The 13837-nt window shown below is 49.9% G+C and overlaps 4 protein-coding genes across 4 annotated transcripts; 2 read left to right on the top strand and 2 right to left on the bottom strand.

The window, feature by feature from the left end:
• Positions 1-199: 199 nt before the first annotated feature.
• Positions 200-6364, top strand: LOC131210173 (PIH1 domain-containing protein 1). Its single transcript, XM_058203382.1, has 4 exons — positions 200-341; positions 412-511; positions 5276-6000; positions 6062-6364. The coding sequence occupies exons 1-4, from the start codon at positions 273-275 to the stop codon at positions 6239-6241; spliced, it is 1074 nt and encodes a 357-aa protein (XP_058059365.1). The 5' UTR covers positions 200-272; the 3' UTR covers positions 6242-6364.
• Positions 6365-6468: 104 nt separating this feature from the next.
• Positions 6469-8393, bottom strand: LOC131209601 (magnesium transporter NIPA2). The gene is made up of 2 exons (XM_058202702.1): positions 7868-8393; positions 6469-7746 (listed from the first exon to the last, which is right to left on the bottom strand). The coding sequence occupies exons 1-2, from the start codon at positions 8103-8105 to the stop codon at positions 6887-6889; spliced, it is 1098 nt and encodes a 365-aa protein (XP_058058685.1). The 5' UTR covers positions 8106-8393; the 3' UTR covers positions 6469-6886.
• A 930-nt stretch (positions 8394-9323) lies between these two features.
• On the top strand, positions 9324-11464 carry LOC131209563 (protein obstructor-E). The gene is made up of 3 exons (XM_058202657.1): positions 9324-9447; positions 10711-10787; positions 10854-11464. Exons 1-3 carry the CDS (start codon positions 9381-9383, stop codon positions 11367-11369), a joined length of 660 nt encoding a protein of 219 aa, XP_058058640.1. The 5' UTR covers positions 9324-9380; the 3' UTR covers positions 11370-11464.
• Positions 10764-13177, bottom strand: LOC131209562 (beta-1,4-glucuronyltransferase 1-like). The gene is made up of 3 exons (XM_058202656.1): positions 12936-13177; positions 11831-12758; positions 10764-11760 (listed from the first exon to the last, which is right to left on the bottom strand). Exons 1-3 carry the CDS (start codon positions 13151-13153, stop codon positions 11566-11568), a joined length of 1341 nt encoding a protein of 446 aa, XP_058058639.1. The 5' UTR covers positions 13154-13177; the 3' UTR covers positions 10764-11565.
• Between the last annotated feature and the right edge of the window lie 660 nt (positions 13178-13837).

Genomic DNA, 13837 nt, shown 5'->3' with positions numbered 1-13837 from the left:
TCGCTGAAACATTGTTTGCTCTTGTAAAGAGGTAAAGGATTGAATATTGCCGCACAAAGTATTGCCGGTAGATCGCCGGTTTCAGTGAGTGGCTGATTTCGCGAGCTCCTTCGTTCTCGCGAGAGAGCATGTTTCGCGGACTCTCTCGCGGGCCGTTTTGACGTTTCGCCAAACAAATCCGTTTTGTCAATGTTGTGCTGCGGTCGTGGAAACCGAGTTTCCTGTTTGTTCCCCGTGTGCCGTGGTTTGGGACCGTGAAAAGGTGAACTAAAATGAGTCAACCGTCGAAAAGCAACTTTCTGGATGGTTTCGGATTGGACAAAAGTCTACGAATCGTTCGGGTAAGGCATTTATTGACGGCTCTCCGCCAACAACGTGTGAAGCTAATCGCAATCCGTTCTTTGTCGCAAGAATGAAGCCGAAGAACAGCTGGAAAACTTCTTCGCCCCGGTCGCGGAACTTGCCGACGACATAAGCAGCGGCCGCTCAAAAGTCGTCAAACCAGCACCCGGTAAGTGCATCGCAATATAGATCCAACAGGGGCGGATTTATTCGACCGAGGGCCTCATAAATCATACGGTCTAATAGAACATGGCACTGGCCAATCGTGGCTCGCCGAAAATCGCAGTCCGATAACGCGGTATCAATCGAATGTTTACGCTTCTGTAATTGCTTTACAAATTTCGCTACTATCAATTTATTGAAGCGCACTATCTCGTTTTTATTATGTGTTTGAATTAAGTTTTCAAACAGATCCAAGTGCTTTCGGCATTCAAATGTTATCAGCTGCGACTTGTTGATGCAACGGCGGCGCTATGCGGGAAATGCAACATAGAATAATGCCCTTTTGTGATAAGTGTTTCTACCTTCTTGCTGACCGGTGCATTGTTTAAGCTAGGGTGTCTCCAACCCTCTAATGTTCCAACGGCAAGTCTTCCACCTCGTGATCTTATCGTTGAATAAATAAAAATAGATAGATAAAATTAAGGGCAAAACGGTGAGCAATTTTTCCGTTCTTTCAAAGCTTTTGTGGCGCAAAAGTGCTGCGAAAGCTTACTATCAACTGATCTGTTAAAAAGGACAGTACTTTGCAAACTCTAGTGGGGCTTGCGGCAGTACGCCATTACAAGCTCAATCCTGATGCATTGCCAAGTGCTGAAAATAATCGATAGGACGCGGCCTTCCACACGCGTCGGCTTGACATTCGATTCCGTATCAAGCGAAGAGCGAAATGGCAGTCTCGGTGGTAGCGCGAAGAAGCAGCAGTACACAAGATGTGGCCTAGCACTGATAACACTTCGCAGAGCCCTTATCACGGCGACATATGGTCGCTGATTGCCGTCCGCCCGCCCCCCTAGACAGGCTGTCGATCGGCGTTCACTGGGGAACATTGTCGTTCCTCGATGGAGCCCAACGGTTCCGTGAACATGTTAACAAGACAGCAGTCCGCCCCACCGGAAGATCGCCGTCATGTGTCTCCGCGAAAGAAGAGCTAGAGAAACGCGAAACACTCGCGCGAATGGGACGGCAAACGCGGATCTCCGAACCCACAAAACTGCCAGTCATCGTGTGTCGGTTGGCTTTCGGCACGATCGTCTTTTTCCTCTTCTCTATGCTTCCGTTGCGCTACATATTTGTGCCGCCACCACCGCCGTCGCGTGCCACACATAAGCACCCGACTCGCGGACCCCTTTGGGTGAGACCGCACCAACGAAAACCGCTAAAACCGACGATTCGTGCTTCGTTTCGTGTTGCCTTTTCCGTAGGTCGCGTTTCCGTTGCGTGTTTAACTTTGAGAACAAGTTTGAGTCGTTGTCGCTGGAAGTGTTTTTTCGGCGGCGAAAAGTAATGGCGATCGGTTCGAGTTAACGTTCATTTATGTGGAGCTAATCAGCACCATCTATTTTGAATGCCACCACTGCGGGACGGCCATCAACGAAGGGCAGAGTAAGGACCTTGCACGAGAGTAATCATAAAATCCTGCTCATCGCACTGCCGGCTCAGTGCGACCATGGACTGGAATGTTTGTGCTGGACCGTGGGTCCGCTGCCAGGGTACACAGAGTGGCTGTGGAACGGTTCCTATTCGGAGCTATCTCATAAAGTTAGTTCTCTCGCTGCCTACGCACAGCAACGCTCGCGAGGCGCACGCATTGTTTGCGATCTGTCGTACGTGAATTTAATAAATCACCTTCACAAAACCGCTTTCCGGCAGATGTACGCCGGAATTACGGTGAGCATAAAGGGGCAGGCGCGAGGTTTTTTGGTAATTTTGCTAAACAAATTTATGCAAATTTTTCTACACAATCACATTCATTCAAACGGTTCATCGACCGCGTTTTGGGTTTTACTGCTAATTTCGCGTCCGCTGCCGGCTCCACTTGTTCAAAAAATGTACAAATGTTCTTTTTGTAAAGAATGCTTTTGCCTGACGCATTCTAGAACGTTGATTTGCAGCATGTGGTTACCATGCAGGGACGTGACTTGCACATTGGCCCTATCTCGTAGCCCCAAGTGTCGCATAGTTGCAAATCCGTTAGGTAGTGCTTTCTAGTTATCAACAGTGCAGCCACCGTTTATGGCGGCTCGTAGTGCTGCAGTTCTCGAGCGATGATCACCTTCCCACAATGACTGGTTACGCAATAATTGGTTCACCACGAATGATCCGCTTGAGTGCTCTCTAGTGCACCACTTCCCCGGTCCCACAAGCATAGTCGTGTTGCCAACAACCGTCGAGATCTCATTCACTTTTTCCACAAGTGGTTTTCCCACTTCGAAATGCCTGCCAAGCGCTAGTAACTGCCCCAAAAAGGGTGGTGATTGCAATTCTATGCCGTGTCGTGCGGTGTACGAACTGATGTGATTCTCTGTCCACATGGCAAAATGGTAATTTGGTGACGAATGTTTCCGCGGGTTCCATCTGCTATTTTTTCAAAAGCACTTTTGGTACGATGATCGCGCTCTGCTGGCTGAGGATCGTCCAGGCAAACAGCTCCGGGTCTGTATGATTGGCAAATAACGAACTTTTGAAGCTTGATACCACTTTGTGCCGTGATTCAAACGACACACCGTTCCATGGGAACACGGGGAAGTAATGGTTTTCCGCCGACTGGTTAACCTTCGTACACGAAGCGGTTGGCGAAGAGAAACGGAAGAACGGATCATGGTGAGGGTTACCGGACCAAAGCATCAAAGTAAACATCGTTCATCTTGCGGGAAGAGCAGCATGCCGCGCACGCAACATCATGCAACCGACGAGATAGCTAAATGATGTTGGCTTTTTACCCTGTGGCCCCACTGCAATTGTGTTAATTCAAGGGGATTTGGCCCGTTTTTTGTTGTTGTTGTGCCACCGACAGGATTCAACGCTCGCTAATTCATGTTCGATCAACGCTCGAGTCTCACAATGTTCAATCACGTTTCGATTAGCGGCCGAGGAATTCTAATTCCTGAGCGCCACCATTCACGGGAGGCCATCAACCAATTATCAAGTAAAGTGGCCAATGGTTTTAATTGATTCCATCTCCATCACATGCCCACCATAGAGCCTACTGCCCCGCTGAAGAGATCTTAAAGGCTTGAGGTCCGTTCTGTTCGCCCTTCTGTGAAATTAGATAAAGTTACGGGGTGTCCTGCTATTGCACAATATTGCTACTAGCCGGTCGAGGGGGTCGGAATATCACGCACACGTACGCACTTTGGTGTGTCTCATTCAGAAACACCGAATCCTCATTAAAAGAAATCACGAACCGAACAATGAATCACGCCGCCACGTTTTTCTAGTGATCGGGTTCAATGAACGGGTGCGATCGACGAGAAAGAAAATTGGCACCACAGTCGTCACTCGTGTTTGTTGACCTTGCACTTGAAAGAAGCCGCGCCGGTCGGCCAAGCGTGCTCTGAATGGGACAAAGTACAGCCGGCTAACTCAAAAAGGATAGAACCGAACGGATCGATGCTTACATTGCGATACTTTCTTTTGCAGCTCATACACAGAAACAAACCGCGCTCACTTCACGCCGAGAACATACAGTAGGCGATTGAGGGTAGTATTTGTTGTACTACTTGTTACTTTGCACGACCTACGACGATCGAAACGCTGCTTACCAAGCGAAGTTCCACGACAAACTGAACTGCCGAACGGATTGGATGGTTCGGGTCGCCTAGCAGCATCATCATCGTATCATATCGTCGTTGTTACCGTCATCGTCATGTGTGACTATCCCACGCGCACCAACAACCCTCGGCCACCAACACAGCGTCACGAAACCATGCGTTGCGTTCACACGCCGGCTTCATCATCATGTTGTTAATGATTGTTGGGTTCCACTTTCGCTTTCCTCCTTCGTCGGATGGATGACGGGTCAAAGGATTACGTTTCATCGATCGGCCGGATTCGGTGGACAGCAGGCAGCAGGTGGAATGCTTCCGGGTCGACACAGACTGTTCTGGAACTATTCCCCGAACTCGTAATTTGAATCCGACTGCGTTCTAGTCCGTTATCCGATCGTGTGCCGGGTGGAGTATGGCTTCTTCCGTGTCAATGACTAGGTGGTGATAACGTTCAACGGCGAGCATTGGACAGCCCCCAAAACCGCGATGACGACACCGATGGCGTCATGATGCACTCCGACTGGTTGGTTGGTTGGCGCACCGCAGCAACAACCGCGCACCCTAAAATGATGTCGAGTCATGTTCTTTCGCGCTTTTGCGCACTCTGCCACCTGAACTTCTGAACGGTTCCACTGTATTGCCCATTGTTGGCTCTGGAGGGAGATAACTGTCGCGATAGGATTCTTCACCCACCACCATTCTGGAAGACCGTGCGCTGTTGTGGGGATGATTAATTATCGATGGGAACTACTTCGGGCTACGGCCATTAGTGAAAATTACCACCTCAATTCTCTTTCAATTAGGGCTTTCGTCCTAAAATTATTACAAATTTTAGTAACTATTTCACTTTGTGAGCTTTTTTATTTCAAATTCACATGGATACATATTTAACTGTTTAACCGCGGCCGTCGTTTTCATCACTGGCACTCGAAGTGCCACGGCGGCGTTATCAGACGGATATCTTTAATGAGAAAAGCCCCAAGGACTATGGGTGCATTTGTGGCAAACTTGTAAATGATGATGTTATTTTAGCAGGACGTTTCGTGTGCAGGTTGACGATGGACAAAAAAGGGGTCATCGAAGAGCATTTAAAATAATATTTTATAAAATGCTATACTACTTTTGGCACTCGACATTATTAACCATTTCCTTCCCCCCGAAAGGCTTCTGCATCAAAGCGTTCCGGAAGGGCACCGAGCGGAAGTTCTTCATTAATGTGTGCCAAACGGACGGTATTCCGGCCCCGCGGGATATCACCGAGGACGAACTGATCGCCATACTGAATGACGGTGACCCGAGCGGATTCCGGATTCCGATGAGCATCAGCGAACCGCGGGAAATCGTGGACAAAGGCAACAAGGACTGTTCGGTGTGTGACATTGCCATCAATAATGGCTTTTATCGGCGCATCGAAAACGGCGGACTGTTGCGTGAGTTCCTTATCACGGTGCTGTTCGATGGCGTCGAGGACAAGCACCGCGTGGCGCTCGACGAGACCAACTTTCGTATTCTGAAGAACAAAAAGTTTATGGATCGGCTCATACCGCACAACATCCAAAACCGGGACGTGCGGCAGGTGCTGGAAAGCTACCCGAACCCGTCGGAGGCCGACCAGGAGACGTTGCTGCAGCTGAAGGATGGTGAAAAACCGGCCAAGAAACCGCTTATCGAGGAGATCGATTCGGGATCGACAATGAAAACGGTAAAGAACGAAACGAACAGTATCCGGACGAGTCACACCACTGCCGAAACCCCGGAATACGTTCCCGATCCCACGAAGCTGGCAATCTCGCAGGCGAGCACCCGTAAACCGGAGTGTAAGCTGTTTCGCGAACCACCGATGGGTCGAGCGAAGCGCTTGATTGGAGAATTCCACCTCCCGGAATGTGTAAGTTGTGTTTTGTTTGGTTTCGTGTGAACCGAGTCTGACCGCTTCCCTTACCGCACAGGTTTCCTCCAACGAAATCACGCTCGATGTAGGTGAAGATCGAATTTTGCTGGAGGCCCGCAAGAAGGGCTATCTGTTCGACATGTTTGTTGATTGCCAGATTGATCCGAATCTGGTGCAAGCAAAGTTCGACACCTCCACGAAACTTTTGGAAGTTACGATGCCAGTGAAGGCTGGTTGATCTTTGAAGCGTTGTTAGTAGATATCGGAATAGAGCTACGGCGACGGTTTTGTTAGTTTAGCTTCATGAAAATGGTAAGAATACTTTAAAACCTCCTTAATATACGAATAAATCTGGCCTTCTCATAAATTTCAAAGTTTGCATGTCGATTCTCTTGAACATGATGACAATTAGCGGATACCATTTCGAATTTATTCAATAATATTTGACAAGTTCCAGTAATTTGTCTAAACCCTTTTCGTTTATTGTATGAATTGGAAATCTTGTTATCGATGCAAACGATTTTGAAAGACTGAATGGATCTCTTAATAAGGAACCGATATTCCTCGATCTTAACTAGTAACAAAAATCCCTGTCAGTTTTGTAATCGTTTTGGCCTAAAATGCTACTGTTAATATATGTCTACATTTCTATGGTCAGATTCCAGTGCCTTCCTGCCCTTACACCCTTCTGTTCACATTTTATGTCCACACTTGGTAAACCCTTTGGTTTCATATCACGCCCTAGCTAATCTCAAATCATCCCCGACATCCGGCCGAGCCCGCGTTCATTAAATAACCTACCCGGCAACCATCTCCTGAGGAACAAAAAGTGTCTCCTAAAAGTCCTAGAAAACCTGGCCTTCATCCCCCTGCTGCATACCTGCTACACATTTAAATAGTTCGTCCCTCCGTACTGTTGCTTCAGTGGTCCCCGTTCGTCTTCGTCGCCCCCGTACGGCGAACCACTCTTGTGGCCCAGCAGTTCCCGCTTCGGTCGCATAATACCTTTCACGTCGCTGAGACTAACGTCCAACTCGCGGAACGCATTCAGCAGTATGACGGCGACGATCACGACGAAAAACCCGCACAGATCGCCAATGATGTCTTCCGCTCGCATGTGACGCCACTCCTTGAACAGGATCGCCGATGCGGTGATGACAAGCGTCGTAAAGATCACGTAGTAGATCGGTGTCACGATGCTCGTGTTGAAGATGTCGAGCGCTTTGTTGAGATAGTTGACCTGCACGGCCACAAAGACCACCGTGACGCAGATCAGGAAGTACGGCAACCACATTCCGAAATCGTTCGATTTGCCGGAGATGGTGTCACGCAGCGCAAGACCCAGCGCTTTACACGACATCACCGTGAGGCTACCGATGGCGGAGCAGAGCAGGATATAAACGATCACGTGCTTGTGACCGTACCGTGGCCCACAGCAGCAACCGATGAACAGCGACAGCGACAGGATGAGCACGGTGTAAGTGATGAAGGTTGGTTCTTGCAGCATGTCCATCAACAGATTCAGGTCTTCCACTTCGCCCTCTTTCGGTGAGTGAATTACGATAATGGTGGAACCTACGAGACACAGGAAGCAGCCGAGTTTTCCCAGCAGATTTAGCCGTTCCTTGAGGAATTTGGAAGCCAATACGGCGGCCACGATGACGCTGAGGGCACCGAGCGGCGTCACGAGTGACGCCGGTGCGAACGCATACGCTGCAAAGTTTGCGGCCTCTCCGACACCCACTGACAAGAGAGAGATAGAGAGGGAGATAGTTAGGCCCGGATCGTTATCAATTAAAAGACGAGCGTTCGTCGCGCGTTTGTCGAGTGACTCACGATCGTTTGCCCACGATCTCATACTCACTGCAGATAAGGCCGGCCCACCAGATCCAGTCGCGCAGGTAACCGAATCCTCCGGCACTGGCGCGCACCGAACCGACGCGCGACAACCGGAGAAGACCAATTTTTTTAATTATAAAGCTCGATCCAATGAACAGACTGCTGGAGAGGGCGAGGGCGAGGCCGATGTAGAAGTTTTGCTGTTGGTACACCTCGTCGATGGACGGTGGTTGCTTCGCCATTGCCTGATTCGCGTTCGGCATTTTCGGTTCGTTGATTCCGCTGGAACCGTGCAATTCCGAACAGTGCCACTTTTGTGTGGACTTACACAACAAAACAAAGCCGAACTTTCAGAAGGGACGCGGTCAGTGTTCACTTGCACGCCAATGCATTTCCAGCCGAGAAACAGAAAGGCGAAACGGCCAACCACTAGCACTGGATGATAACACGGCCACTAGACAAACCCGCCCCACCCGTTATCATGTCACAACTCCCGCTGCTAGTTTTAGTGCGGGTTTTAGTTTGTTTACGATTTAATCCGTTCGAAATCGATCGCCACAAAACCTATCAAGCTGTCAAAAGGTTACTTGCGTGTGACTGCTATGAAAACAGCAGCGACACCTTGCGGTGTGTCTCGGAAGCTTTCGCTTCGTGCTGTCAGTTTTGAACGATGCTGTCAGAATAGATTGATTTCCAAACAGCGGAACTTGCGGATAAACATAAAATCTTAACATAAATCTTAAACATATTTTACTGTAAGGTGAGATTTTTGTTATTCTTTCATAGCCTGCTTTTTCGGAGTTCGTACAATTATGTTGCTTGATGCGTTATTATTATTCAAATGATTCACTTATTATTATTGAAAGGGGCAAATCTTCGTAACATATTTAAAAATATCGCCTTATCAAGGCTGTTATTTAACCCGAACGACGGAGAGTTTTGTAAAAAAAGATGGCCCCTAAACGCCCCAAAATAGCCTCCATCTATTAAAGCCCGATCAGGCCCCCATCGGCAAACCCGTTGGAAGCTGCGTTTCGAGACTGAAAATGTCAAGGACGGTCTCGAACGGTGCTTTACCGCAACATATGACAATATACACGATTTCTCGTAGATGCCCCGCGTTGCTTCCACCTTGCTGCATCCGTTGCATCATCAACGGATCTTATCGCACGTGGCCAAAGTTGGGTGCATATTCTAAAACGGGGTATTCTTAAAATTTGTCCAGCGTTCACCATTTATCACTGAGCGCTGGTGCCGAACACCTGAGCGCGGAACGGAACGCGTTACATGAGGTTGTGGGCCCACGCGACAGAAACAACCGTGACGACGAAGGCGGCAAACAAATGTCTCCATGAATAGCTGATGAGCCGTTGGCGCACCTTCGTCTGGGTCGCTCGGTGGGAGTAGGGTACTGTGAGAAGATTCCACCATCACCCGGAGAAGATCATCTTCGATCGGTTCGTTCGCAGTTTCGATTCACCCGCCATCGAATACGGAACGGATTTTCTTCCCTCTTGTTTAAAGCAAATCCAATCACTATGTCGTTAGACGGTAGGCTCACGGGAGCCCTGGTCGTATTTTGCATATCGGCGCTATTCTATCATGGTAATTATTGAGAACGTGCGGCGGTTAACCGTAATTTCCCCGGCACCGAGTGGGGAGCGAAACCGTTACCTATTGTGACTGTGATTTGTGTCAAGGGCGTTTCTATGTTGTGTGGAAAACGGGAGAGAAAGACCGAACTCGCCCAATGAAAAGCGAAAGTGACAATCGTTTCGCGATGGAGCAAAACCGCGGGATGCAAAACGATGATCTGTGGGTGCCGTAGGCAATGGGTTGCACAATTACGAAACAGCTTAAGGTTACGACATGCAATGCCACCAAAAAACCCGCCTGCAAGTGAGGACAGCTTCGCTGCGTAGCTTCAGCAGCGCATCGAACGCTCATATTTTGTTTGATTTGATTCATCTGAATTCCCACCCGGTTCACCTTGGAACGCGGGAAGATGGCTCGTTTTCGAACGGAACCATTATATTTAGCTTGGCCCTTGATGACGCTGTCCACACACGACGGGTGGGCTTCGGGGGTTTTCCGTCTGCAGCTCCGATCGCTCTGCATATCTCCGCTTAACTCGGTTAGCGGTCGTATAGTTTTGGTTTCTGTGATCCGCTCAGTCAATGGCATTGAAAATGTTACAAAGGTACGCGTATATAGCACGAGTTTGCTAATTTTACCACAAACCGGTAATTGGTATACCAATAAAACGATCGCATGGCTTCCTCATGTAAATCCGATAAGCAGATCGCAAGAGCGAGTAGACCGATGGACTTTGCAAACGACCCATCATGACGCCTCGTAAGCGATCGGGCCATCGTGCGAAGAGTAACGGGGACAAATGTTGTATTCGCGAAAAGGTGAACTGCTGTTAACCTGTTAACATTTGCACGATTTGGAATCTGCCGCTGCGACGCGTAATTTGGCGATTCAGAGGACCCCATGGGGATGAAACCTTTGATCTTTCAGCGTGCTGTAAGTGAAGTGGCACATTTCATCGAAAGGTCAGAATGGAGTGCCGGTGATCCGCAGTGCTCGATCGGCATTCGGGCTGCGGACTGCAGTGTGATCGTGTGGCCCTGGTAAATCGTTCAAACGAACGGCAATTCCTGTGATTGAACAAAACGAAACGCTTGTGGCTCACGATTAGAAGGCTCGTTCCGATCTGATGTTATGTTATAATTTGGCCCATGAACCCAAACCAATGTAAAAGGTTCTTTCAAAAATACGGAAAATCTCCTATCCGATTCTTTCAACATCATTTTTGTTTTATTTCCAAGAAAATCACCCTTCTTGTCCTATCTGTCCACACAGCACAGAGCCAGTCTTGCCCGGAGAAGAATGGTCGTTTTGCCGTGTCAGGCGAGTGCGACGCGTACATTGAGTGTGTGGTAAGAATCGTAAGATCGATCGTTGTCTTTGCTCCTTTTGATCACACGGATCTGCCCTCTCGACAGGATGGTGAACCGAAACGACAACTCTGCCCGGATGGACTGCTGTTTAACGAGAAGGCTTCCCTGTTTACCTATCCCTGCCAGTATCCGATCGACGTAGAGTGTGGCAGCCGATCGCGCACCCAACCCCCGATTCCGACGGAGGACTGTCCGCACCAGTTCGGTTACTACAAGGTCGGCGATCAGGCAAACTGTGGCCAGTTTAGGAACTGTGCTGGCGGTACCGGTTACGTGCTCAACTGTCCCGTCGGGTTGGCGTTCGACTCGGCCACATATCAGTGCGATTGGCCCGATCTGGTGGAGGATTGCGATGCGGAAGCGTATCTTGGCTTCAGGTGTCCCCCGCAGGCTCCCGACTTGGTGCAACCGGTTCGGTTCTTCCGCGCCCCTAACGACTGCAACAAGTACTTCCTGTGTGTGGGCGACAGACCACGGGTGAACTTCTGTGGACCGGACCAGGCGTTCAACGAACTGATCAACGCGTGCGATGGCGTAGAGAACGTGACGGGTTGCGCCTAAGGTGCTCGGCACAACACTGAATACTCTGAAACTCCCAAAACTGAACGCTTTGCTGTGCTTAGGCATGCGTGTATGTGTGTATATGTATGTGAATAAACCACAAAACTTAAAAAGCGGATCGCGCATTTTCTTTTCCTATTCCGCTGACTAGAAGTTGCTCACTCTTATTTTCAAACAGGTTCGTCTTCGGTTCCTCCTAGATTTTGCATGGTACTCGCAGACCGTACAGTGCGGTGACCTCTCCGTGAATAGTCTCGCGTATGAAAGATCGTTGCTTTGCCTGCAGCAGTGGCCGGTTCGCTTGTTCCGGCGTTTTGATTCCCGGTCGGTGCACCAGAAACCCATTGTCGAGCACGTGAAAGTCGTAGCCCATGACGCACATGATGTAGCCCTGTCGCACGGGGAGAAAAGGAGTTTAGAAAGACCTCACCAGTGCCCTCACATTCGGCTGCGTAACCCACCTGCGTCATTTTGTCCGCCTTCCCCTCCCAGCTCAGCCGCTCGTCGTATTCCGGGTCACGGTTGGTGCCAACGTAGATCGGCTCCCAGTAACCGAACTCGTACTCACGTTTCGCCGTCGTCAGGATGTCCATCGTGTAGTCGTCCTTCAGCACACCCAGCCACTTCTCGTAGTCGGGCACCGTGTGACAGTTGGAGCAGATTTCCTGATGGAGTTTGACTGCATCACCGCGCCCCAATGCCTCCACCAGTTGGGCCTTGTTCTCTGGCATCCCATCGAGCACCGCACTGCCGGCAGCGATCTCAAACACCGGCAGCACGTACACGGAAGGAGTGCCGTGCAGGGTGTACTGGTAGAACGGATGCGCTATCATGCGCAGAAACATCGGGATAAAGTCCGGACTGGGGTACAGCTCGATGTCACTCGCCAGCACGAAGTGTGTCGTGGCCAAGCTTCGGGCCACATTACGACCCACGTTAACCGGGTAGGTGAGGTTGTGCGCTCTCCGGAAGCTCTCGCCTATCGGTAGGGTTGCATTTTGGCATTCGTACGGTACCTGCATCAACTCCCGGTAGTGACTGACCGGGTGCGGTGGTAGATTCTCGAAGTCAAAGTACAGATGGAAGCTTACGAATCGGTGAACCAGCAGACGTCGTTCGTGGCATTCGAGCAGGGAACGGATCAGGTCGACGGTACGATCGAGATCATCCCCGGGAGCGTAGAGTGCAACGCTGACCGGAGCCTGCCAACGCTCGAGCAACGGTATCAGATTGTCCAGGAACGTATAGTCACCGTGGGTGGTGTACGTTACCGTTTCGTAGCACTCAACGTGCTCTTCCGCCTGGACAAAGTTACGAAGCAGATAGTAGCCACCGTGCGATTCAATCCACGGCACCTGTGTTTGTCCTGTGTGACAGCTCAGTATGGTTCTGAAACAGAGGCGAAGCGGAGTTACAATGGGGTCCGGAATGTTTTTGTGACTCATGAAAACACTCCCATTAATGGCGCCGCGTTGCCCTCAGACGTCATACACTGAGATAAGCTATCACCTGTCCATACGTATGGCACGTGCTGTCTGAAGTGGGAAACTCCCACCGAATACTTACTTGAGACGGCTCAGCAGAGCTTCGTGGGATGCCTCGGGCTGCAAGTGGTCCTGGTTCCGAGTGCTATCTTCCGCTTCCGGCCGATAGAAGTAGCCCAGCAGGCAGAATAGCACGAAAACCACGATCACCAGCACTAGCACCGTGCGCAGTAACGCAGACCGTTGCCGGTTGGCCACATCCACATGGTTCGGCCCCAGGGCTTTGTAGTTCGCCGTCATCTTGTGTCACGAAGAACAGGTTGAAGGGTGCTCGAAAATTCTCCAATCCGAACCGGTGAACCTGGTGCCTCGCCTGGTACCTTCACCGGTGATTAACACTCCACGACCTCTAACAACCGTTTTGCTGTTCGGATTGATTTGAAGTTAGCACATTTGCAACGCGCCGGAGTTACGGTAGGTCTGTCGGCAAACAAGCTCCGATCGCGACAGTGAACCCACCGTCGTGGGGATGGCTGCGCGAAAGATAAGATAAGAATTTGAGCCAGCCGAGACCGATGTATCTAATCGGTCGGTAGTGAACCAGCAGTTTTCAGGTTTTATTGCCTACACTTGGAATTACGGGAGGGCATCAGGCCCTCCCAGGTAAGGGCCTCCGGTTCCGATGAATCAACCAACTGCGCACGTCGTGAATTGCGAAACCTCGTGTCATCATAAGCGAAATGGTTGAAAAAGATCTAAAACGCAACGGTTACTGGACACAGTGGTCTGTTTTCTTCTCTCTTTTTTTGTAAAAAAGGAACACTTCTATGGAAATACATCGATTACTTCCAGGGTTTTGCATGCGTGTGTATGTGGGCCGATCCTGCGTGCGTCACTGACGATCCGCACCGCGGCCCCATTTTCCATTCCTACGGTGTTTATCATTTTACGCAATTACTTTACACATCGTTCCTCTCTTTCGTT

The sequence above is a fragment of the Anopheles bellator genome, chromosome 2 (assembly GCF_943735745.2).
Source record: "Anopheles bellator chromosome 2, idAnoBellAS_SP24_06.2, whole genome shotgun sequence".
NCBI lineage: Eukaryota > Metazoa > Arthropoda > Insecta > Diptera > Culicidae > Anopheles > Anopheles bellator.
Note: the sequence above shows the minus strand (reverse complement) of the source record. Positions and strands in the feature narration are given on the sequence as shown.